Raw genomic sequence first — 25788 nt, forward strand, 5'->3', positions numbered from 1 at the left:
TACGCATGTCGGCATGTTGTCAAAACATGCAGATGACTTATTGACTCGAAGGCTGCATCATCATGGAGAAATCTTACAGCATGACAGTGCAGGAGAAAACTGACCTTTCCGTCAAGATGTTTTTTTTCTTGCATGATTCAATTAATTGATTGCACCAACAAAAACAGTATTGATCCATGTGTTTGGTCTTTGACACAGGGTCACGCCTTCAATCCCACTGATCAGGTTGCTTCACTGAAGCAGGAACCTGCCAGGCTGGAAAACAACTGGTAGGAAGGACAACATTGTTTTGCAGCCCAGATCCATGTAAATAGTTATTTGTGTGTTTGGTGGGAGAGCTATTGTTTGAATAACTCAAATCAACTCAATAATAGTGATAATATCCATCATCATCTTCACAGCAGGTCATTTTTATCTTGAATTGAATCTTAAAATATTGTTTTTCTATGAGCAAGTGGAAAAACCTGCCAATCAGCCAATAATAGAGTAACAAATAACATTTTCATGAAGAGGTGGAATGGTTTTGACATACTGCCACTTGTTTGTTAAACTCTTGAAATAAGCCAAACTGTCCTGAAACAGTTGAAATGATTGAACCCCCTTTCCATTTGTTTCAAGATTTTATACAAGATTAAATAACTTGTTAAGATATAATCTCTGCTGAGCTGCTCTCTATTTTACTATTTTCGCAATAAAAAAAAAGCCCAGTGGAGTAGACTGCCCACTTTCCTTTTAAAAAAAAAAAGTAATTATAGTGTATGGCAGGATCAACCATGGAAAGTAATTATAATACGAAATGACAAAGCAGAGTCTATTTGAATAGCTTATGTGGGGGCTCACCATGGAGCTAAATGAGTCATTTCTGGTCTTTTATCTTTTCTGTTGCCATCAGTCTCTTAACGCACACCAACTAAGCGCAAAATAGTGATCATGAATATTTGACAGATTTTAAAGGCTGACTTCTGCCAAAGTTGAGAGAGGCAATTATACAGAGAGATCAGAGCACTTATGAGTGTGAGGGACCCGTCATTCACTACGTTTTCCCCTCCATGGCCATATTGTAGAGCGTAATAAAGTATTTGCTTCTTTACAGATCTCGATTGCACGTTTTACCCAAAGGGGCAGAAGAAGGGGGTTCGGTGTCCTGCTCAAGGACACTTCAACAGGGACGGACACAATGGCTCCTGCAGGTTATGAGACTCTGTAACCACCGGATCACACTGCCATCACACTGCCATCCCCTTGTCACTATGGCTTAGAAAGGCATTAGCCCCGATGTAGGGGAGAGACTGTCGCGTCAGTGCCGTATCGAGGCTAGGAAGGCACCGGAGGCACATTAAAAACCCCTTCGTAACGGTGTAAACATGTGAAAGATGCCTGCCAGGACTGATCCAGAGCAAATTAATCACCATTCACCAATACACAGGATTAGATGCAACTGGCCCTTGTGTCATTTTTGTAGAAACCTAGCTTGGGTTTTGGAGGAAAAAGGAAGGAAGCAGAAATGTCACTGAGATTATCAAGTGGACTCATCTACGCTAACTTGAATCTACTCATACAGCACACCTCGCTCATAATATTACGCCCATCAAACCAAATTAAAATTGGCTATGGCCATAAAAAGACGAGTCGGCAAGTGATCCAATGTGGCGTCCTCACTTTCTCGCTTCAGCACGCAAGAGACCTGGCAATGGAATGGCCTTGGGTTTTGCTGGCTTTGCTAAAAAGCATCTTTTAAAAATGAACATCATCACGATCATCATGAAGGATTTTACGAAAAAGGGCGAGTGTGAAGCACAAGAGACGTGACACCGAACTGGAAAATCCCATTAAATCAGAATATTTTGACATTATGGCACAGTATGTAAGGGTCAGAGGGGGCTCAACAATCTGTGGACATAAAGGTTTGATTCAGTAGACAAGTTAAAAAGAATTTACACATTATATTTACACCACTTGCCCATACCATCTTATCAACCCACAGTAAAAACTCGAGCCATGACTCAACACACTGCTTACAAAAACCTCACCATTGATGCAGTAGCACTAAAAACGAACCAGACCACCGTAAAGCAACATACATTTCAATAGGCACAGTAGAACATTGGCAAATACAACACTAGTCAGGAGGAGACGGTTCAAAACTGCACACCACTGGCTGCCGTTTAACCATTTATTGTGAAAAAACACAATAATTTCTATCCAAAAAGATCCATTTTGGATTGAAACATCTGTTTGCTTTTGTCAGAACAGAAGGTGATAGTAGGCTAACAGTGTGTGTGTTCAACCATCTTCTCCTGATTCACACTCAAACCAGCACCCAGACTGGAGGTCCTCTCACATGTCTCTGCCCTCTAAAGTGATTCACTGTCAACATTACCCTTGAAAAATAAATATTAATACACTCTTCTATTTCAAAAAATTGACTGATAGTCAGGGATTGCTGGACAGTAACTAACCAACCTCATTCAAGTGTGAAGAAAACAATTCCCCAAACTTCACTTTTTGGGCAGGTTCAAGTCGACTGTGAAACGTGGATGGATGAATGTCCCTGACAAATGAAATGCTCACGTATTCTACGTTCATTAAACAAATTATGTTCATTTATATGGACTGATTTTATCTGGTAAAGACAAGTTGATTTATTTTTATCCAACTATACAGTAACTGCATAATTAAGACTGCATGGCAGCCTCGATTCAATTCCCCTTCATACAATAATGTAAAACAATAGTGTTTGACTCTCTGATAAGTCTCTTCTCTGACAATAATATAAAAGAACAAATTCAAAGAACAAATGTCCACATTCATCATAAAAACAAATCAAAAGAAATAGCTGTCATTATAGTGTGTGGTCCCAAGTGTAAATCATTCAGGACTTCTTCATTCATTGGATCTCAGTATCTTTCTTTTTAACTGTTAAAGTGTTAGGCTATGGCATAAACATTGTTTCCTCTGAATTCATTTAGCAGTGATGAACCACCACTGCCAGGCAAAATGTGAAATCGGCACAATGTAACCAAATTTCCCTTTAAAAACACAAGGAGGTATAATCCTACAGTATAGGATTTAACTTTTTATTATCTTGAAGTATCCAAAGAACAGCAGTTACTACTCTAACCAGAACCACTGCTACACAGAATCACAGAGGAAACACACAGAATCATCTACATGGCGATTTCCATTTACAAATCCATTTTAAGGTAAAAGTGCAATGCATTCTGGGGCTTCACAGTGTAATCCTTCAACTGGTCCATCTTGGTAACAGTAACAGAGTCAGTCCATGCCTAAACGCTACACATTCACTCAGCAAACTGCAAAAATATGCCATTTTAACCAGTAATTTAATCTGGTATTGAGCCTTATTTTTCCAAAAGTAAGTGAAAAAATGGCCAAGAGAGGTGGAGGTGAAGGGGATTTCATGTTTCCAATCATAAATCAATTTGTTTCAAACATTTCCTACAATCAAGTGACAGTAACTTGATACTAGCAATTTACTTCTTTAAATATATTATTACTTGCTTTGAGAAAATTCTTGAAAACAAGCAAAACTGCAATGAAACAAGTGAGTGAATGAGTTTTCCCCTTGTTTCAAGGAAAATAAGACATCACCAATGATGGCTATTTTTTTGCAGTGTACTTGGGCAGAATCATTTGCTGTGCAATTAAGAGTCCAAGTTAGTCAGCCTCAGGTGGTGTCAGTTGAGTGTTTGAGTGCCAGGCAGCTAATTCGACACATCAACAGAACCGCAGTAGGCAGTGAAATCTGGGCAGAGTCAGCCAGTTATCAGAGTGTTTTTGACCAGACCAGAGTTTCCACACTTATGGGGCCAGCAAAACCAAATCTGTTTTAGGGGAATAAATTAAAGTAAAAATCCACCCTCGGATGCTCTTACACTGTTAGAATATCAGCTGTTTGTGATGTTCAGTGCATTCCAGGAGTTATTTTGTGGCTAAGTACTGTAATTTTACTTTTTTGGTGTACCTTTCACTCAACCTGAATTCTGGTCTATTGAGGCTATCAGTGGAGAAATTAGTATCTCTTCCTCTTCTATGATGGATTTCTCCCTGTATGACTGTTGAACGTCGGTGCAAAATGGTGAGTCTAGCAAGAAGCCCTTTCTTTTTGATTCTGAGGGACTGACACCAAAACTTGACGTTTACCATTGATGTTTTAGATTGCTGAAAATATGTCTGCTATCAAACTCCATTGTTGCTGCGCTGGAAATATCTGGACGTGATGACATGATGTCTGTGTTTGGCCAGTTATCCGCGGGAATAAGAAAGATACGTCACCACACAACAAAATGTGCCCAGAAATGCAAAGAACATCATGCAAGGTTAAACTGTTATAGGGCTGATTTTTCCTTTAAGTCAAGTTATGTCAACTTTCCCTTTAAATTCAACTTTAATTTTCACAAGTTGAAATAATTTAAATAACTTAATGTGGATTCAAAGCCTACAGGATGCTTAGTTGGGAAATGGCTAGCTAGTTAGCCATTAACTTATTTTTCTCAAATTTTTATACCTGAACCTGGATGTGGCCCTCTAACATACCAAGGCTTACAAAGAAAAAAACAATTCCTTGTCCTGAGCAGTCTGTTTAGGTATCAATCCAGCTAAACTCCCTCCATACACTTCCATCAGTGGTTAGTGCTTCTTAAAAGACCAGTGATTTAACAGAAATGAATGGAAAAGACCAATCTACCGATCGTATTCAGTCAGATCAGCGATCACCCACGGTGATAGATCCCTACACAGCCATGACACCTAGCTAGGATTAATGAGGATATTCACCTCACTCACATGGCAAAGCAAAAGCCAGGGGGAGGACATGATTGTTGTTACCACATACACACACACAACTATCCAGCAGAAAAATGACAATCCCTGTCAGACCAGTACAACAGCTCTTGCCCTTGCCTTGTTTTTTGTCAGCATTAGCTAGCCAAAGTTGTGCATTGAATTAAAAAACAAAAAGCATTTTACATTAGAGACCAGCTCTATCTCAAACCTTCTCCTTAGAAAAAACACCTTCAAAAATACACTCCTCCACATGGAAACATATCAAAGTACAGGTGCATGGCATAGTTGTACTGTTTTACTGCTCAACACACCAATCCAGCCTGGACAATCCAAACCACGGAGAGGTGCTTCATTTGTTGAGTGGCAACAAAAGCCTGGACGAATACAGGACTCTGCGGGATGGCTGTTTATAGACACCTCCTCTATGGGTACAAGTCACTTGGGCGGAGAGGGCCAGATGGGGAGAGGATGGGCCTCTGTGTTGAAGACATACTTGTCTAGACTGAGCAGCTCCATGTCGTCGGAGAAGAGCAGATAGAAGTACTTCAGCGTCTCACCCAGGAAGAAACTCTCCATCTTGTCCCTGGGTCCTGGGCTAACGGGGTCGCGGACGTTGTTAATGGAGGTATAGCCTCCACTGGAGACCTGAAGGAGGAGAGGGGATGGGTAGGGCGGTGAATAAAGACGAGACACTAGAAAAAACTTTGTTATCTGCAATTACATCTCGGTAAGCTAGTCAGATGATTATCACACACTTCTAGTCAAGGCACAGTTCGGTATCTGCTCTGTGTCAGGAAGTCAACACAGAACAGATACTGAACTGTGAGTATAAATGTATTTTCTTTACAGCAAAGCCGACAGTTTACTCTCCTCAAACACTTTATTGACTTTTCATGATAGTGGGCAACCAGATGCTGTAAGTGAAGAGTTTTGTTCCAAAGAGAGATATCCACCATTTGAAAAAGGTCACACCTACTCCAACAACAATCGAAAGAACAAATTACACTACTTTTTGAAGGATAGTTGAGTTAAATCCTAAGGTAACAAAATGATAACACCTTTACAAACTGGATTCTCTATAGTTTAGAGATATTGAATGATGACCTTAAGGTGATAATTTCTTCTCCAAAATGGATATAATGTTTTGGAAATAACATATGTAGGAGACAATTTGGCTGCGATACCAAACTTTATTTGCAAATATCTTTTATGGTTTGTTTTAGTCTACTTACTGTAGGTGCCATGCGATGTGGTTTGCCACATAGGACAATACAATGAATACCAGAAAGTTTAGACACTCAGGAAAGTATTCAGTTTAGTAATACTTTAGTAAAACCTTTGTTATGACAGTACCTGAATTGTATTCATACAGTAAACCCAACTCAAATGGTAGTCAAATCAGGTTAAAACAAATGCTAATTATTTACCACTGACCCCAGGCTGAGTGAAATTCATAGAGTTTCAATAAAGTTTATTCATGACTTTGTAAGAATTTACGATGCAGTGTGTGTTTTCCCTGGAAGCTTTTGAAAAAGGTCCCAAAAATGTATGTAGAGCCTCTAGCAATCACTTCTGTAATATGAAATAAGTGTATTTTTCTTTTTCTTTATGATCAGATACAGTAGGAAGGCTGAGAATGGAGAGAAAAAAAAACCCATTCCTACCGGCGCAACAGATAACAGAGAATCTCTGATTTTGGGGTTATATCATGGCCAGGAAGTTACACAACCCAAGTTACTACCAAAGTTCAACATCACTTTAACTATTACACAGGCCAAATCATTTCAAGGCCTGAGTTATTAAATGGTATGGTAAAACTACAGCTGGTGTGTGGGTCAGTTGACTGTACCTTAGTGTACTTGTTGAAGCTCTGTAGTATGTCCCATCCCCAGTCTCTGTACTTTGTGTCCTTAGTGAACCTGTACATGTAGAACAGACTTTCCACCGTTTCCGGTCGCAGCAGGTTGTGTCTGTCTGCAGGCTGGGGGACAGAGAAGAGAATCATTTTAAAAACTTTAACTTAATTAAAAGCAGAGACAGATCAGTATTTCTGTTCGACCTTTATTCAACCAAGCAGTCCCACTGAGATTAAACATGTATATTCCAAGAGACACCTGGTGAAGAAAGCAGCATCACTGACAAGCACAGAAGTTACAGACAAACAACATACAATCCGCATGAGCAAAACTACAATTTAGATAAGTGCAGAGTCACAATTCACTATATGAATGCATAAAAAAGACACTAGGACAGAGGATATTTCTATGCTGCATTTGTAGCAGTTTGCGTGAAAAAGAAAATAATGAAGAAACAAAATGAGCTCAAGTAGTGTTGAGCGAGCATTTTAGTAAGGTTAGTTAAGGCAGCAAGCGGAAAGAATCGAGAAAAAAAACAAAAACAGATGTTTTGAAAAACCCCAGGGCTAGATCTGACTCCTCTAACTTTGAAACCCAAAACTATGTATCCACTTCAGCTAAATGACTACCTGAAGGTCACCATTCAAAATGTCTAAAGAGGACAAAATAAAGAGGATTCAGTCTGTCAGTACAAGTACTATAAATGAGTCAACTAAGGACTTGGAGTGCCCCTTATTTCATTCTCATTTTGAATGAAACTCTTCAAACATAAATTCAGAAAAACCTCTTTGATCTGATATTTGTATGCTACATTTTAGTCCTCAAATAAGGAGGAAAATAAATGAGCTCATGAAATGTTATATACTTTTAGGTACGGTTAATTAAGGCAGCAATGGAGAGAAGTACAAAAAATGTATTGGATGCTTTGAAAAACCCAGAACTATTAATGAAAAATGAAACGAGCACCGAGGAGGATTAGGAAGGTTACTGTCACAATTTCCATTACAAATTTAAACAAGCTGCTTAAAATTATAATCAGGATTGTACTTACTGGTCTTGTTACTTTTTGATTACTTTGTCTCCAAATTCCAAAGAACATTAATTTAAAACAGACAATATATCCAAAATACAGACTGTGCGTCAGCACAAGACACTCAAATGGGACAAAACCAGCAAACCCTGAGGAAGGCTGTGAAACTTTAGGCTACATTTTAAATTACAAAAGATCAAGGTAAATTAAAGCGGAAGAAAACAAACAAAAAAAGAAATCAACGAGGGAATTTCCACCATTGCCGATCCCCGATGTATCTGTCCAATCGCCCAACCCTAGCAGATACAGACGGCAAATCAAAGACAAATTCCAACTGTCTATTTTCAACCTCACCTTGACATCAACGTCACGCCCGTCATGGGGCTGCAGGTTGAAGTGTGCGATCTCAGGACTCAGTCCGGTCTCCATCTGAACATACAGCTGGTGACAGGTCTCCATCAGCTGCACAGCTAGATCCATGTGATCCCCTGGGAGGCCGTTGTGGGCCCCGAGTGCCAAGGTTCCAGGCAGGAAGCACACCAGGTGGTCCTGAAGGGGAAGGGATGGAGGGAGAGGCGGTGTTAGAAGGCAAGTATGGATGTGCGGGTCAGGTTTTTTTCAACTCGCGACTGCCCGATCCGACACATAAACATATCCGAACCCACCCAACCCATTTTCATACATATAAAACAACGACCCAAAACCAATTCACCAACCCGAAAAAACAAAAGATTCAGGCAGCTAGGTCATTTCCCAAAGACACAGGGATGCTATTAGCTTAGTTGCCCAGCAGTGTGCACAGGATATAATGTATGGATGGCGGGATAAACCAGCTGGAGATTGGAGAAGTTTATTCTGTTAATTAAATTGAAATTTAATTGAAATTTAGTCTATAATGACATTGTGTGCGTACTGCGTGTAGCTTATTTGTCCCGCACCCGCCCAACCCGTTGTCAATATTATCTTCAGTTGATTCTAACCCGCAGGGGTGCCGCTAGGAATCTTAGGCCCCCTGACTAAAGTACATTTTTAACAAATGTACAACATAATAATATGAATTAAAACTAACACAATAAAGCTGCGGGACCCACGGGTTTCGGATTGACCCGCGCATCACTGAAGGTACTGAAGGGACTGAGAAAACATGAGAGGAAATGAGGAGCGTGAGGCGTTGGAATTGATTTGACTGGCTGATTGACTGAGGGAAATACTGACTGCAGTTGAATTTGTACAGCTATTGATTGAAGAAGAGCACACAGACTGATTCAACAAAGCGGCTGTCGAGTTTGAGTTTTGGTGAGCGTGTGTGTGTGTGTGTGAGTATCTATCTATCTCACCATCTTGGGGTTGAAGCGGTTGTGGGACAACTCTCCGACAAAGGTCAATCTGCTCGGCCCCGTCTGTCTCAGAAGGTGCTTCTTCACTCCCTCCACAGCCTGAAGGTAGTCCTCCAACAGGCTGGACAAAAAACACAAAAAATAGTGAAGTATTAGTTAATATCAATCTGTAGTGACCTGGTGCAGCTGCAACCATGCTGTACGTCAGTGATTCTCAACCTTTTTCATATCAAGGACCCCTAATGTAGTACAAATTAGGCCCACAGACCCCCATTTCACCCAAATCTGAGAATATTTTTATCGTTAGATACGATTTTTCCAGAATTCCATGACTATCTGTATTGTAGATAGAGATAACTATGACCAAAAGAGTCTACGTTTCTTCTACATTCTCTATTTGTATTAACTTCTTGTAAATTAAATAATGGTGAAGTTTAAGAATTCATCACTTTGCTGGGGACCCCCTGGAACCCCCTCCAGGACCCCTGGTGGTCCCCGGACCCCACGTAGAGAACCACTGCTGTACGCCATATAGCTCTACTGCATACAGTTGTATTTAGAATGATGTGTATACTCTACTGTCCTCTACTGTGACAATCCAGTATTCTCCTCTCACAGCTGCCACAGAGCAGAGAACAGCGGCTAATGCAGTTAAAGTCTTAATTACTCGTCTTCTGTCTTGCCTCCCTGGATCCACTGTTTGAGCAGGTATTCATAGTAGCTGTCTGCCCTGGCGCCCAGCGTGAAGACTCCTTTGTGGGTGAACTGGCCGCTGTTGGTGTTGATGAACATGGGCACCAGGCCGTCATGCTTCCCTGGCAGCTTGTGGACCAGCTTCATTACCTCATTCACAACCTCCTGGAGGAGATGGAGAAAAAGGACTGATTTATGGCTTTATACCCGAGATGACACAACTGAACCCAACTGGCTCGCTTACTGTTTGTGTTTGGGTCAATATTTTCCAAAAATACAGTTACAAGCAATTTATCATAAGAAAAAATATATTAGCAATTTCAGCCTTTGATGGAATCAGGCTCATCAAAAGCTATATCCCACAGGCATGGCTCAAGTTATGACAGAAATTATTCAAGTTCATGTGAGGCTGGGCTCCAAATTTTCAGGCTCAAGTAAAGCTCTAGTTACAGGAATCACTCATAACTGACAACATGATGGATTTACAGAAAATGCTAGCTCATGCTTTTCGCTTCCAACTCTCACACAAGTCATTGTGAGCTGCAGTTACTGTCTGACTTCAACTGAACTGAAACCTTCCATCTAAACCCAGAGAATAATACTTAATACATAAAGTGCCTCCAACTTTATTTTTTTCGCTCCTTCTCACAGGACTTGAAGTAATGCCAAAGCAAAAATATTTGACACATAATGATAATGTAGTATTTATAATTCATGGTAGTGTGTCCCGACCTGATACTGTGTATCCTGGGTGAGGCGGCTCAGCTCCCTGAATTCCAGCTGGATGCTCGTGACCTCGGCCAGCGTGCTGTCTGATGTCCATCGAGGGGGGTGAGCCGTTCCCTTCCCAATGTTGACATCTGAGAACGGGATCTTGGAGGGTGTTTTGAAGGCAGGCATCAACCTGGACCCAATGTCTTTCTGTAAGCAGAGAGGAAACAAAAGCAGGATTATAGGGGGGGGGGGGGGAACAACTGTTTTTGTAATTAAAGCAAAGTATGTTTGAGTTTATTTAAATTAAGGCTGCTTTGATAAGACATTTTTTTCCATTTAGTTAAAAAAGTTATCTTAGAAACTCATTTGACACTCTTGGGTGGAACATATCTTTTATTACTTTGATGTATGGATTCAATCTGAGGCGGCGTTCACACCAAACATGTTTACAGCGGTTCAGTCAAACCATCAAGCATTTACTCCTTTAGTTCGGTTTGTTTGGGCAGGTGAGAACAATGCCATTCAAACTCAGGTGGCACCAAACTCCTGCACTGAGACACCTGAAAACGCAGGCATCGGTCGTCTTCCAAGAAAAGTGCGGTGCAGTTCGTTAGGAGTGACTACAGGAAACTACCCCAAACATACAGTTTCATGAGGATGTTGTTCATTGTTTGACCATTGTTCCATACGGTTTTATGGGTATAAGGAGACAAATGTTGACGTCTAACAGCCAGCAGTTGCTTGTGCTTGGAAAGCCTAGCATAACAATGTGAAGGCAGTCTGGACTGATGCTCATATTCAGCTATTTTTCATGAGTTCTTACCTGTCAAGAAACCAGGGATGGTAAATTATAGCAAAGAGTGCAGACAAATCCACTGTGGTTAGTTAACATTACAGAGTCTGGAATTGGATTTATTTTGACCCCTGCCACTGGAAAAATCTCTGACTTTGCGGGATGACAGGTTATCGAAACCCTGTCCAATGGGCTACTTGTTACGTCCGTGTGACTTTTGTTTACAAGCCCTGGGTTGCTTGTGATTGGGCAGTGTGAACTAAACAAGCCAAATACAAAAATGCAACAAAGTAAACTTTTCTACTCTGGTTCAGACCAGAGAAAACAAACTGTAGATGTGATTGCACTCTTCAGATTCCAAAGAACTAAAGAACAGAATAAACCATGAGAATAAAAATGTGTATTATGGGTTGACTCACAGCCTTCTCTAGGAAAAGTTCATCTCCTGTTAGGTGGTAGGTGCTCAGCAGGCCCCCTAAGATACGGATGGTGCTCTCAAAAAGGTTCACATCCACATTCTTGGAGAAGGAGAGCTCTTTTTCCACCCAATTCCTTGCTTCCCCAAACTCTGCATGGAGGGAGGCAGAGTACAACACAGAGTGAGGTGTAGAAACAGACAGAGAACAAGAGATAAAGAGCCAGACAGAGAGAGACACCGAGAGAAAGAATCCCATTCGATAACATCAATTTACCAAAATGGAACAAAAGGGACGGTTTTATCTCCATGGTGCATTTGTGCCTCAGGTGACGTGACCGAGCGGGATAGTAACAGACTCAAGAGAGAGGGAAGATGTGACGCACAGTACCTTCTTTCAGTCCCAGAATCCACATGGTGTCCAGAGCATCGATGAGCGTCAAACCCAGGCCGAACCACTCCCCGAAAGTCTTGGAGATGGGCTTGAGCTCGTCGTGTCCCCAGGCGAACTCCTTATAGCCCTTCCACGCGTGTCTGAAGGCCTCGCGTACCGCCTCCAGCCTGTCCACGGGTCCAACTGAAACTAAAGACAGGCGGACACAGGAGGACAAATAATAAATAAGAAATTAAAGTGCAACGCTAGAAGATTGTGTTTCCACGGGGAACCTCTCTTTACAGTGCTGGTTTCATTTCCAACAGAAGGAATATTCTGTTGCATGTTGTGATATCGCTTTGAGCTCAGCATAATTTCAGCCTAGAAGTTAAAAATGTTTCAACTTTAAGCAAAAGACTGCCAGGCTGTAAACAGCATACAGCAGTAGTCATGGCCAACATTACCTTAAAAAAAACAATCTGTTGAGGAAAAAAACAAAACAAAAGAAGAGTTGCTTGGTGCCAAAACCCATATCACTACTGTAGGTCAGAGCTTTTTTCCACCCACTGAGCAACAGAAAAAATGGGTGAGGAGTAGAGCTGGAACGATTAGTCGAATATATGATCGACAGAAAATTAATCGATTATAATTCTGCTAATCGATTAATCGTTTTAGTCATTTATCAAGTAAAAATACCAAAGATTTACAGGTTAGAGCTTCACAAATTCTAAGATTTGCTGCTTTTCTCTGTTTCGTATCATTATAAAATGAATACTTGTTTTTTCTTTTGCTGATGTTCAGACAAATAAGCAATTTTAAGAATCAGTTTGGGCTTTGGCAACTTGTGATGGGCATTTGTCATTATTTTTGAGATATTATAGACTACATGATTAAAAAAAAATAATTGCTTGATTAATCAATAATGAATATAATCGTTAGTTGCAGCCCTAGTGAGGAGTATCTGCGTGACACCAGGCCATTACACACTCCTGGATTAAATGTAGACTCACACAGTCTTAAGGTAATATTGTCACAGAGGAATATTCCCCAGTCAACATCTACATTTATAGTGGAGATAATAACATTTTACACTTACGTATTCTGACAAAAATACTAGCAAATGCATGCACTTAGTATTGCACGCCGGGGACAGATATCAATCAGTGGGAGAAAGAGTGAGGCAGATTTACTGCCTAAAAAAAAACCCTGACACTATTACATTTGCTCAGAAATGTTGATATCATGAAATTGATGTATTTCACCACATGCAAGTCATATGGTGACAGGACTGTGGGAGAGCCTCGCGCTACTGTGACTAGTGCTTTCCACTCACATTAACCAGGAACATTTATTTATTAAAATATGCTGGATTTACCTTGGGAAATGTGTACATTTACCAGCCCACTGATAAATGTACATATTTACCAGTAAATGTATACATTTACCATTTCCCCACATTTAGTGTAACATATACATGTATTTAGAACTCAAAACATCTTTTAGTTTATAGTTTCAGCTTAAAACACATCCCACCCGGCAAGAAGAAATTTTTACACTGAGAAATGTTTGTACTAAAGTGTCAGCAGAGGTCCAACACTTCAACAGAGAAAGGCACAACATGTAGAGAGTGTTTATAAATAATTTAGAGTGAGGCAGGGTGAAGATGCTGTACTGTAACGAAAAGGTCACCACACTGATTGGTCATGTTCACTTACTATTAAGTTGCTCTCATAAGACTGTCAGCTAAAATCCCACAATATAATACAAATGTTAAGTGTACTCCTCATATATATTAAGGATGTAATATCTTAGAGTGTAGAGTTTTTTGTAATGTGGAGTAGGGGTTACAGGTGCTGTCCTGACTGGATGCCTTGATTAACTGCCACTTTTTTATTTTATGTTATGTTTTGTGCTAATGTTCCCATAGCTATCTTTGTCTTTTTTTTTGTTGTTTCTAAAAATGTGAAAAATGTATAAAAACTTGAATGACAAAAAAAAAAAAAAAAAAAGGAAGTGTATTGATGTACAGACCTGGTGCCAGTGGAACAGCGTCATCAGGGCTGGCTGGCACTGGAGGCGCTGCAGCTTCTTTCTCATTGGCAGAGGGTAACGGTTCTGTGGCCTGGTCTGCTTCTATCATCGCTCCTCGCCAGCTGCACGCAAAAACAAAATGTCTGTCACTCACCTGGGTCATTATTACTCACTTGTGCATCAAATTCAAACTCAAACTCTTGTTTGGTGAAATTCAAGGACTCCAAATTGGCATGTTTTGGGGTAAGACATAACATTGATCAACATCAGACATCATCATCATCTCCATCACTGGGTTTTTCTCAGGATGTGAAATGTTGATGGAATGAAGAATTTAGCTGCTATATTTTAATAACAGAATTCAGTAGTTTCAAGTAGTTTCAAGGAACATCCACTCATTTTCCAAAACTTTTAAAAGGCCTTATTTTATTTTTCTCAAATCCACAAACTTTCAATGATTTTCAAGGCCTGCGGGAATGCTGAAAAAGTGTTTTGATGTTTTGATGCGGATACCGCTTCTGGTACTTTAAATTCGATATTGATTCTACACTAAATACTTTCTTTCTTAAAAGCACATTTCAACACATTTCATTTTCATTTGCAACTTTTACATTTCATAATTTAATAAACCTTTAATTTAATGATTAAATAGCGCTCAATAATGATTGATTTATAGATGATGATTTACCACATGGTGATGAAGTGCCTCACCACGTGCCTCAGTCTGACTGACTGACCTGAAATTGGCTTTTGATGACCATGGTGCCATAATGACCACGCCATGATTAGGGATGGGAATCGAGAACCGGTTCCAGTTGAGAACCGGTTCCAAATTGTTTGATCCATCGGAATCGTATGCCTCCGAGGTTATCAATAGAGAGCCTAAGTCCCTCCCCTTCCGGTGGACCACCATGGGACCTTATTTCGGAAAAAATATGTACGGTAGTCAACGGCGAGAGACAAATAATTGTTTGATCCCGTTTTGTGCCATGAATTACACATATGATGTTTTGTCAATTTAAAAGATAATTTTGCAAGTCAAGAAAGTCGCAGTTTGTTTCGTTCCATGTTGGTGTTGGTGACGTATATTGTGCGAGACGAGAGATGTAGTTCACTGAGCGGTTTCACACAAAACTAAACGTTACTGTACTGTTTTACAACAAACTGCGACTTTCTTGACTTAGGCTCTCTATAGAGAGCCTAAGTCCCTCCCCTTCCGCTGTCCCCCATGGGACCTTATTTCGGAAAAAATATGTACGGTAGTCAACGGCGAGAGACAAATAATTGTTTGATCCCGTTTGAATTGTGCCATGACTTACACATATGATGTTTTGTCAATTTAAAAGATAATTTTGCAAGTCAAGAAAGTCGCAGTTTGTCGTAAAACTGTTGAACTATAAGACTGTAAAAATACATAATTAGAAAGACTACACACCCAAAAGTCGCGCAAGTGACGTAACTTCCTCTCTCCACAAGCTACCCAGAGCCGCTGAAGCTCAGTCCCTCTCAGATAGCAGGAGTATTATACACAACCTGGAAGGTAGACAGTAAGAATGGATTTAAACTGGTTTAGGATAGTTTTAGTACAGTGGGGGCTAATGTTAACGCGATGCCTGTGTGTTTCCTATGTTTCGTTCCATGTTGGTGTTGGTGACGTATATTGTGCGAGACGAGAGATGTAGTTCACTGAGCGGTTTCACACAAAACTAAACGTTACTGTACTGTTTTACAACAAACTGCGACTTTCTTGACTTGCAAAATTATCTTTTAAATTGACAAAACATCATATGTGTAAGTCATGGCACAATTCAAACGGGATCAAACAATTATTTGTCTCTCGCCGTTGACTACCGTACATATTTTTTCCGAAATAAGGTCCCATGGGGGACAGCGGAAGGGGAGGGACTTAGGCTCTCTATTCCTTTTATCGATGCCGGCATGTTTTTCTGACAGTTGCGCATGCGCATTGCAAAAACTCATGCGTCATGACGTCAAACTCTGCATCTACGCTGCTGGAAACTTGCAACAAGGAGTCATGGCCGAGAGGAAGAAACGGTCCAAAGCGTGGCTTCATTTCACGAAGAAAGATGACAACAGTGCTACTTGTAACGTCTGTAGAATTATCATTTCTGTGTTCACACATAGCGTTTTTTGATGTGGAAAAAGCGCTGCCTGGAGCGCTTTTTGTGAGGAGAAATAAGAAGCAGATCACGGCAACGTCACCTGACGTTAGCTGAGCAGCTGCTAGCTCACTAACCAGCTGGTTAGCACTTCTAACAGACAGAACAGTGTTGTGCAACAAGCAAAGGCTTACCAGATATTTCCAATACATGTCCAGTATAATCCATACTGCCTTTATGATCGCTGTTGCGGTAACGGAAATTCACTTATTACAACGTCCAATTTCTCCACCGGCACTTTCACTTTCTCCATATTTGTTGTTGCTATGGGAAACGGCCAGCGTCTCTGTCATCGCGATTGGTCGGCTGGGAAAAAGCGGTTCACGTCACCCGGCGCTTTTCTGAAAAGTTGAACATTTCTCAACTTTTGAAAGCGCTCCGCTCTGACGAAAGAAACGCCGCTGCAGCGCTTTTTGGGAGCGGCCGCCTTTTGTGCGCCTTGCGGCCGCTTCCCATTGCTTTTAATGAGAAAAGGGCGCTGGTGGTTGGGGAAAAAACGCTATGTGTGAACGCAGCCTTAAGGGTGGAAACACCAGCAATATGTTGAAACATCTTAGGGTAACCATCTAAAGATCTTATTTGTTTTCCAAGTTATATAATTTTAAGAAAAGGAGCATTGTAATTTATTTTAACATGTTCAAATGTTATTAGGCAGACATTCTACACTGTTCAGACTCAAGAGATAATAAAACAGCTGCGTTGACGCTGAAAACCTGTGTAGGCCTACTTTTTTTTCCACACAGAAAATTGATGGAATCGATAAGGGAATCGATAAAGAACCGGACCGATAAGCAGAATCGATAATGGCATTGGTATCAATAAAATCTTATCAATTCCCATCCCTAGCCATGATAAAAATAATAATCAATGCATCCTAAAACTTCCACATTTTTATCAGCAAATATCTCATGATAGCCATTCCCTTCAATTATTTTTGATGAGTTTAACTTTCATGCCAGCAATAATTTCATGTTTCATTTGTTATTGTGAGGGATATCTCATTTTACCCCAAAAGCTGCTATTTGGAGTTGTTTAGAAATCAATAAGCATATCACCTGACAATCTTCCCCTCTTCGTTCTCCTCCTCTCCTTCTTCAGCTTTAACTACCTCTTGCTCTGGCTTTTCCCTCCCCACTGAGTCCGACACATTTCCCCCTTTCTGCAGGCTTGGCGGACCTCTTTTGTTTAGGAATGGTCTTTTCTGTGGATACACAAACACAAACAAATCTGACATAGAAGGAAATTGGCCCCATTCTGAGTGCATGAATGCAGCACTAGAATTACATAGTGGTGAAACCAAACCAAATTGCTTTTTTTGTTAAATACACCCATCTTAACAGCCTAAATCACAAAGTGGGGCTACAACAGAGAGGAGCGTTCCATACGTTCCGTACATTCACTTAGGAGCAATTTTATTAACACAAATAAGTGTAGCCCCCATCATAGAATGAGGCTGAGGAGCGCTGCTTTTCTTACTAGGTATAAAAGAAGGTGCTCTTGAGTCGAGGTTTACACATCAACAGGGAAAAGAGGGAGTGAAGCTCATTGTTTGTGGTTAAGAAGGCTGATCTCCCCAAAAGAACAGTGCACTTCTTTGTTGAAAAGGTTAAAAAGCCTTTCATATGTGCTACGCTTATGCGTTTCAACTATACAGTACTCATCAGGGCATATCAGTGTAGCCCTAATGTTTAGAAGAAATGTTTCTATTAGGATTAAGTACACAACAAAAATGATTTTAGTGCTGTAACTCTATTGAAGCCATAACTGGGACCAACACAGGGACAGCTGTGGAACTACAATCATCCCCAAGCACCAGTGCTGCATTGAATTACAGAGAACACATCAAGTATTGTGACAAGCCTAACCTTAATGGGAGGTTTGGGCAGAATGGGGACTTTTGGTCTCTGGGGCTCTGCAGCGGCATCTGGAATGAGCCCTGGACCCACAGCTGGCCCCAGATCTGGCCCTTCTACGTGGACTGGAGCCTTGCCGACAGCTGGCCCCACCACAGGCTTCACCCCTGGAGGCATGCCCTTCAACTCCCTGTCATCCAGCTCCAGCCAGTCCTCCCTGTCCGACAAGCCTACGCACACAGAATAAACATGAATGTGTGCTCAAGTACACGTGTGGGAAAGCATACAAGAGTTAAAGTAAACAATGCACAAGTGAGCAGGTGTGTGCCCACTTGTATACTTTATGAGCACAAAAGGAATCGATACAAAGAGCAAACTTGCAGCATTGTGTGGTGTTCATGTAATTCACTGCAATTCATCATCACCACCAAAACAAAAACAAATAGGCCAACATCCAACTCATCAGCTTCAATTAGTTAGACAGACTTTGCCAGTGTGTGTGTGTGTGTGTGTGTGTGTGTTTGAGCTTAGTTTTGTGTGGGCATCGCTTACCTCTCCACTGCTCTGCGAGGCTGGGATAGGAAAGCAGTCCAAATATGAGCAGCAGAGCCAGCAGGAACAGGATGAGACTCCGCTGTAGCCGAGACAGCTGCTTCCATTTCTGCAGGCAGATAAACAAATAGCTAGTACTAGCTATACTAAAGCATTTCAAACAGGTCCAAATTCAAATCAAAAGCACCAGTCTGGTTGGTCCAACCATCCGGGCAGATTCACCCAAAGTCTGGAAAGCAGCAACATGCATCTTGCATCTTCTCCCTCTCAAACTAAAAAAAATGCAAAAATACTTCGATATTCAAAGAAAATAGCCCAAATTGTCAGTCACAGAGCCACAATTCTCTTCCCTCCTTTTAAAACAGTGTGGAAGAGGAAGATCTTGGAAACAGGCTAACTTGATATTTATCTAGTACTTAGCTTACACTTCTTTGTCCAATACAATTTGAAAACCAAACAAAGTGTGGTGCTTGGCTTACCCTGTACAACCTCAACATCTCCACTTGACGCTGTTAGCCCACTGACAGCTCACAAATAAACAATCTAACCAGCACAACCCAGCAACAAAGAGGGAGGGACAGAGGCGAGGTCTCTCAAGAGAGAAAACTAATAGGCAGGCTTGAGTGGCACAACTGGGCCCAAGGTACTCTGGGTTACCTGGCCTAATTAACACCTGTGCAGCACCACAAAACAACTGTATGAGCAATCATCGGCGAGCCATGATGGAAAACAAAAGTCTATCTCAGGAGACATTTTCCTTTTACTTCATCAGTGTTTCATTCAATACTGATATCATTTAGCTAAAACAAATACAGATTCTGCACAGACCCACAATGCATTAGTGGCAATGACGTATAGTTCTTTCTGAATACGTGAATAGGATTGTAGGTGATTAGAGTTAAATTCTGTGGCAGCATCAAAACGCACCAACCAGTGGAAAATTGGCCTAAATGTCAACCACTGCTACGGGCACTTTAGAGTCTCCAATCCACCCGACTTGTATGTCTTTGTAATATCGGAGGAAACCAGAGGAGACCCATGTGAATAAGAGGAGCACAAGCAAACGCCACACAGAAAGAGCTGGAGCTTGAACCCGGCTCCTTCTTGCTGTGCGGTGATGGTGCTAACAACTGCCACTCAAACACTCAAGACATGATTAGAGTTAAGTGCCTGACGTCTGACCTGAAGTGGCCTCTTGATGCTTACAAAACCTTGGTGACAACGCCATGGGAAAAAGAAATCAAAGGAATAGTTGTGTTGAAATGACTGAAATGATGATTCATACTCTCTCTCTAATATAAGGGTATCTGCAGGTTTCAGAAAGACAAATTTAAGACTTTGTAAGATCTTTTTTTAATGCTACCTGGTATTAAATGTAATACCACTTGAATAAAACTAAAGTAAAGAAACAAAGCTGGCAAAACGAACCCATTTATAATTGAACCAAGCTACTTCAATTTCTGAAACTATAAATGGGAAGTATAAGAAAAAGGGCACAGGGAATTAATTAAGGGACAAGATGTCAAATTGTGTTTAGTGAAGATCCTCTAATACACTGTACTTTAACACTTTTTAAGGCCTTAAATTTAGGCTAATTTATTTCAAGACCTTTTCAAAACTATTTTAACGACCCACAGATAACACTGCTGCTACTTGTACTAATGATACTAATCTTTATTTATATAGTATTTTTCAAAACAAAGTTACAAAGTGCTTCACAACCAAGAAAAATAAAAGTGAAGAATGATAAAGATCAATAAAACAGAAAGAACAAAGGGATATTAAACAGACATGGCAACAAGGTTAAAATGAGTTATAGCCAAAGATCACATGAAGGCCTTTTGATAAAAGTAGGTTTTGAGAAGTGATTTAAAAGTTGATACTGACTGTGCCAGCCTGAGCTCCTCAGGCAAGTCGTTCCAAAACTTAGGAGTCCTGACGGCAAAAACCAGGTCACCTTTAGTCTCGAGCCGGGACACAGAAACCGTCAACAAGGCCCTGCCTGAGGCTCTCAGGCCATTCACAGGCTCATAAGAAATCCTATCTCTTAGTTTTGGTTAAAAGCCGTGCTGCAGCATTCTGAACACACTGGAGCCATTCTATCTCTTTTTGGCTACGGCAGGTGAACAAGGCAATGCAGTAGTCAAGGTGAGATAAAATGAAAGCGTGTAAAGTCCTCTCTGCATCGCTGGAATTCACGACAGATCTAATTTTTGCAATGCCCTGATTAAGCTCTGATACAGAGAAGCAATCACTGATCAGCCAAAGCAGCACTCTCAACATGAACAACACTGCAAAACCAGTTGTACAAGTATAAAAAGGTCATGCCGTGAAGGAGGAAACACCTCCTGAGCAAGAACTACCAAACAAAAGTGTGAGACATTAAGTGATGGGTATAACATAAAACACTAGCATCAAAAGCAACGGGGAGTGGGAGGGAGGTGTGGAGATAATGAGAAGCGATAGAGGAGAGAGAGAGGCGTAAGACAGAAAGTTTGAAACCCATAATATCCATTTGCCACAACAGTAAGAGAAAAGACTGATAGAAAATGTGAGGGGAGACAGAAAAGTGAGACAGAGACAAACAGAATTTGTCTTATCTCAGCAGACTGATCAAACACATTATTATGTGTTTGATCAGTCTGCTGAGATAAGACAAATTCTGTGTCTGGTGTTCAGTGGATGCTTTTATCCAAAGCATCTTACAGTCAAGGCTGCTACACAACAAAGTCAAACCCAGGCAACAAAGAGGTGTAAGGGAGAAAGACTGAAACCCATGACATCCATTTGTCACAATAGCAAAACAAAAAAGACAGAAAAAGGTGGTGACACACAGAGAGAGAGATAAAGACACAGAATCTGTCTCAGTGGAGTCACAGAAACATAATACATGCCATTTTGTCGATGCTAACAGCCGCAGCATTTTATAGCCATCAGAGATATAAGATTAGCTATTTTGTGAATGCCAAAGTGTCTATGTAACTGTGCGCACGCTGCTAGCAACATGATCTACAAGTCGCCAGAAATCCATTCATTTCCTACAGAGCTAAATGACCAGGGAAATGAAAGTTGGCCAGAGCTGATATTTTCACAGTCATCATCGGCCATCAACAGCCAATCAGATTTCCGTGCTTCCTTGTTTCCCTGGCCCTGCTGATGTGATTTTGTTTCATGAACAATAGTTCCACCTCGCAAGTGTAAAATGGACAAGAAACCATTCAAAGCTTCCCAGTCCTGTAAAGTGTTTATTTGAAAGGCTAAAGGAATATAATATATGTCTCAAAAACAATGCTTGGAGAATGGTTGCATCCATCATTAGGGTAAGTTCTGGTAAACTAATTTGAGCTAATTTAGTTTTTTTCCGGTTTATTTTCAATTAATGCTGACTAATTAACACTTGCTAGCTGGCTATGTTAACTCATCACAAAACAATGTAATTTTATTATTATCAAAGGCATAAAAAAATCCATGATGCCCGTTCAAAACTTTGTAGCTCCATAAGGCCACTACGTAGATGCAATCAGAGCCTCTCGCGCCGCAGACAGTGACCCATCAACCAAGTTGCCACATAAATGACTTGAACGCAGCAGAAGACCAGCAGCAAGCAAAGTAAACATGGAAGTGTGTGAGTGAAAAAGTATCAAATGGACTATTATAACTGGAATGTTTTGATAATTGTTAGCTCATAGCTATTTAAAGACGTGTAACTGCAGTGTGAGTGTCATTGTGGTTAAAGGTGTGTTTAACTGCTTCTTGGGTTCAGCTGTTGGAGATTACATTGGCCCTGTGTGTGTGTATATTGGAGAGCAGCGCTCCCGGCAAACTGGAGGAACAAAAAGCTCTACAGGGAAGTAACTGACGGAATTTTGAACACAATCAATCCGTTATGATGCCGAAAACCAGGAAAATATGCAGCATTGTCCTTTAAAGGTCACAGGTTTGATCATTGCAACTGCTGATGTGTCCATTAACAGCCATGTGTGAGCTGCTGAGCAAAACACTGAATCTACAGTATATCCTACAGTACATCTACAGTATATAGTATATAGGTATAAAATATCTAAGCATTACAAGTTAAGTCTTTTTACTCTATAGCTGAAGATTACACAAAGAACACAAATTTCAACACTGTGAGAGAAATTACACTGGGTTTAAGATTTCACGCAGTTGTGTGCATCGGGACCAAATAATATTTTCCTCATATTTAAGCAGACTTCTTTGTGTACTTACCAAAAATTTCAAGACAAGGGAATCAGCAAATTCATTTTCCAAGGTTTCTCACACCCATATAGGAACCCAGGGCAAGGAACCCAGTGGGGGATCCGAATGGGTCCACTCAAGGTTTCTTCCATTTTTTCCCCTAATAATAAGGGTATTCTTGGGAGTTTTTCCTTGTCTTCACTGAAGGTCTAAGGTTGGTGGTGCCTGGTAGGCTAGACTAGCCAGGTTAGGTCGGCCTGTTACGTCTTCCAATATGCTATCTTGCGCCTTAAGCTTTGTTTTGTTCCCTTGTGTTTTATTTTGTTTGTACACTGTCTTTTGAGACATATTTTTGTGATGAAGAGCTATGTAAGTACACCTGACTTGACTTCATCATGAGTGGATGCATTTTCAGCCCCAGTGGAAGTTGAACCCCTAACCCTGGCAGTGTGAGTGCCATGATCTGCATACTGCACTAACACAGGACCACTCACCCTCCAACAGGACTGTCTGCGGTGCTTGCCGTTGTTGTAAGTGCGGCTGTGCTGGTCACTGAGTGTCAGAGAGATGAAGTCCTTTCTGGAAGGGGGGTACATCTCTGGGACAGGGTGGACAGTCATGCGTCATAGAAGCTGCCCTGTGAAAAGCGAAAATCCAGTTAGCCTTGCCATGATTATTTCCTTCAATTAGGGTGATGCAGGATTTCCTACTACAACTGGGTCCATCCCGCATGTCACCTGGGGGAGCCCGAGAGGAAATGCACGCACGCGCGCACACACACACACACACACACACACACACACACAACCAAAGTAGGCGACGAAGACAGGTGGGTAAGCTTAGTGGGTAGATCACCACAGTGTAATAATCCTGGTTAACGTTACTTGATCCAGTCCAGGAGTCCATGCATAAACAAACAAAATCAAAGTGCAATGGCACCACTATGCTATGATGTAAACATTAAACTTAGCATTGATTATCGACTCCTATCAAGGCCAAGACAATTGGATAGACTCGCTGTGATGATGGCAAGCTGCAAAGATGCGTGGATCGTTTGCATTAGTTACTTTCCCCCTCACCTTTTGTGCCTGGTTGGCTAGCTCACGGTAACGTAATTAGCCAGAGAGCTAACCAGCTGTTAGCTAAGTTAGCTATAAGAGGCTAGCTCTCTCTTCGACTTCTTTCCAAGTGTACGGTGGCGGTTGGCGTAGCAAGGACCAACATGTAACGTACAGGTTGGTCCGACTGTCACGCGAGACGATCCTCTGCTGCATGTAAAATCAACGGAAATACACCGCAGAGCTCAATGCTAAAGCTAGCTAGTGGCCAGCCAGAAGAAGAGAGTCTCGAGCCAGCTGCGGAAAGTGACAGCTCACGAGTGAAGGTTCTGTGCGTCACATGACGTGACCACGTGTTGTGACCGATTGATTAAGCGTTAACCCATACTCTGCCATAAAACAGTACTCCAATTTACTATAGAAGCAAATTGGTTAAGCACTTTATATTCTGAGACCACAAAATAAATGGAGTCAACATTTGGATATGTTCATTTATTTTTTATTCAGCTGACACATTTCTTTGAATGAGCTGATGGGTGGATCACACACAAGACAGATGTCCAGCATATCATTTCATATTTTCAAAATGATAACTTGTACAAAACAAGTAAAGGATCAATAAAAAAACAAAAAAAGTACGATGATCAGTCTCAGCCAGCTAAGGCAATCATATTGAATGATGATATGAGAAATCTTAATACAAAAAGAAAACACCCCAAATTAATCACTAGGCCAGAATTTCAGCACCAGGGTTGAGTTCAGACGCCTCAACTTTGATCTAAATGCTATCCTTTGGCATGACATTAAAGTAGCTACATTTCTGCCCTGTTTCATGGCAGTGATACAATGCTAGACATGCCCCAGCCTCATGAATAACCGACAGGCCCTCAGGTTCTCCAGAGCTGGGAGTTTGGTATGGGCGAGGAGGCTGAAGTTTTTGGTATTTTCAGGCTGTATAAGAGCTGATGTGCAGGCTGTATTAACAGACGACGCTCTCATCACAAATGCTGCGGGTCCTGAACTCCCTGAGACCTTTCCCAATTCTGTATGTTTAGACTGTGTGCTACATTGTTGGTGATCACTCACACTACTGACCTGCCTTGCAAAACAAACACCAAATCTTGATTCAAGCTTCAAGGCTTGTTTCCTTTCTTGGGCCTAAGCACTTCTTAGATTGAATGAAGTAGAAACCGGGGTAGACAGCGATTACTCAGTGCTAAGTGTTTGAGCAGGGACGGCAATAGGCACTTTTTCAATGGAGGCTCTCCAGGGCCAATAAAGTTTATAACACTGTTTGTCAGAACTCTTGCATTATAGCCAAACTCGCACATTATCTCTATTGGTAACAAGATGCAAAAAATATGACAGTATTGTTGTTTTGGGAGGAAATAAGTAGAATAGTAAGCCCTGGGTGTCTATCTTTAGTCTTTAGTGTACATGAGATAATACCACAGAACAAGAAAGTATGCAGCTCTCCTGAACACACTTGAATCTGTAACATTTCTAAAGTTTTGTTTTAAAATGATGTTGAACTTTGGTAGTATGGGTTGTGTAGCTTCCTGGTCATGATATAACCCCAACATCGGTGATTCCCTGTTATCTGTTGCTCCAATAGAGGAGATTGGAGAATTGTGTTTTTCTCTCTCTCTATTCACTGCCATTGTATGGAGGAACAGTCTGAAAATCACACTTCTAGCACATAAACGCGAACAAAGCAGATTCTGACAATATATCAAAAAAGCATGCTGTTGAATTGTGTCTAAGTGAATTGCTTTCTTTATCTTTATTAAACCTTTCCGTTTGAACAAGTGTAACACCGCAATCCGGTGGGAGGAAACCAATGCCGATAGAACAAAGAAAATGATATGTTTACCAATAATTGTAAATAGGCAAAAAA

The 25788-nt window shown here is 40.9% G+C and overlaps 1 protein-coding gene across 1 annotated transcript; it reads right to left on the reverse strand.

Moving 5' to 3' along the window:
* Positions 1–4540: 4540 nt before the first annotated feature.
* Positions 4541–24154, reverse strand: man1b1a (mannosidase, alpha, class 1B, member 1a). Its single transcript, XM_071918772.1, has 14 exons — positions 23913–24154; positions 23328–23470; positions 18634–18742; positions 18094–18311; positions 17284–17429; positions 14049–14170; positions 12036–12227; positions 11649–11797; positions 10455–10643; positions 9697–9887; positions 9030–9150; positions 8047–8241; positions 6656–6787; positions 4541–5451 (listed from the first exon to the last, which is right to left on the reverse strand). The coding sequence occupies exons 2-14, from the start codon at positions 23451–23453 to the stop codon at positions 5242–5244; spliced, it is 2100 nt and encodes a 699-aa protein (XP_071774873.1). The 5' UTR covers positions 23454–23470; positions 23913–24154; the 3' UTR covers positions 4541–5241.
* Between the last annotated feature and the right edge of the window lie 1634 nt (positions 24155–25788).

Source organism: Centroberyx gerrardi, chromosome 2, assembly GCF_048128805.1.
Source record: "Centroberyx gerrardi isolate f3 chromosome 2, fCenGer3.hap1.cur.20231027, whole genome shotgun sequence".
NCBI classification, from domain to species: domain Eukaryota; kingdom Metazoa; phylum Chordata; class Actinopteri; order Beryciformes; family Berycidae; genus Centroberyx; species Centroberyx gerrardi.

Bases quoted from the DNA above. Each gene is read 5' to 3' on its own strand.
- man1b1a (XM_071918772.1), bottom strand. From the start codon at position 23,453: ATGACTGTCCACCCTGTCCCAGAGATGTACCCCCCTTCCAGAAAGGAC. The intron at 11,798-12,035 runs GTACTGTGCGTC...CCCTCCATGCAG, and splicing joins GATTCTGGGACTGAAAGAAG to AGTTTGGGGAAGCAAGGAAT. The intron at 9,151-9,696 runs GTAATTAAGACT...TTTTTTGTCCAG, and splicing joins GGAGGCAAGACAGAAGACGA to CCTGTTGGAGGACTACCTTC.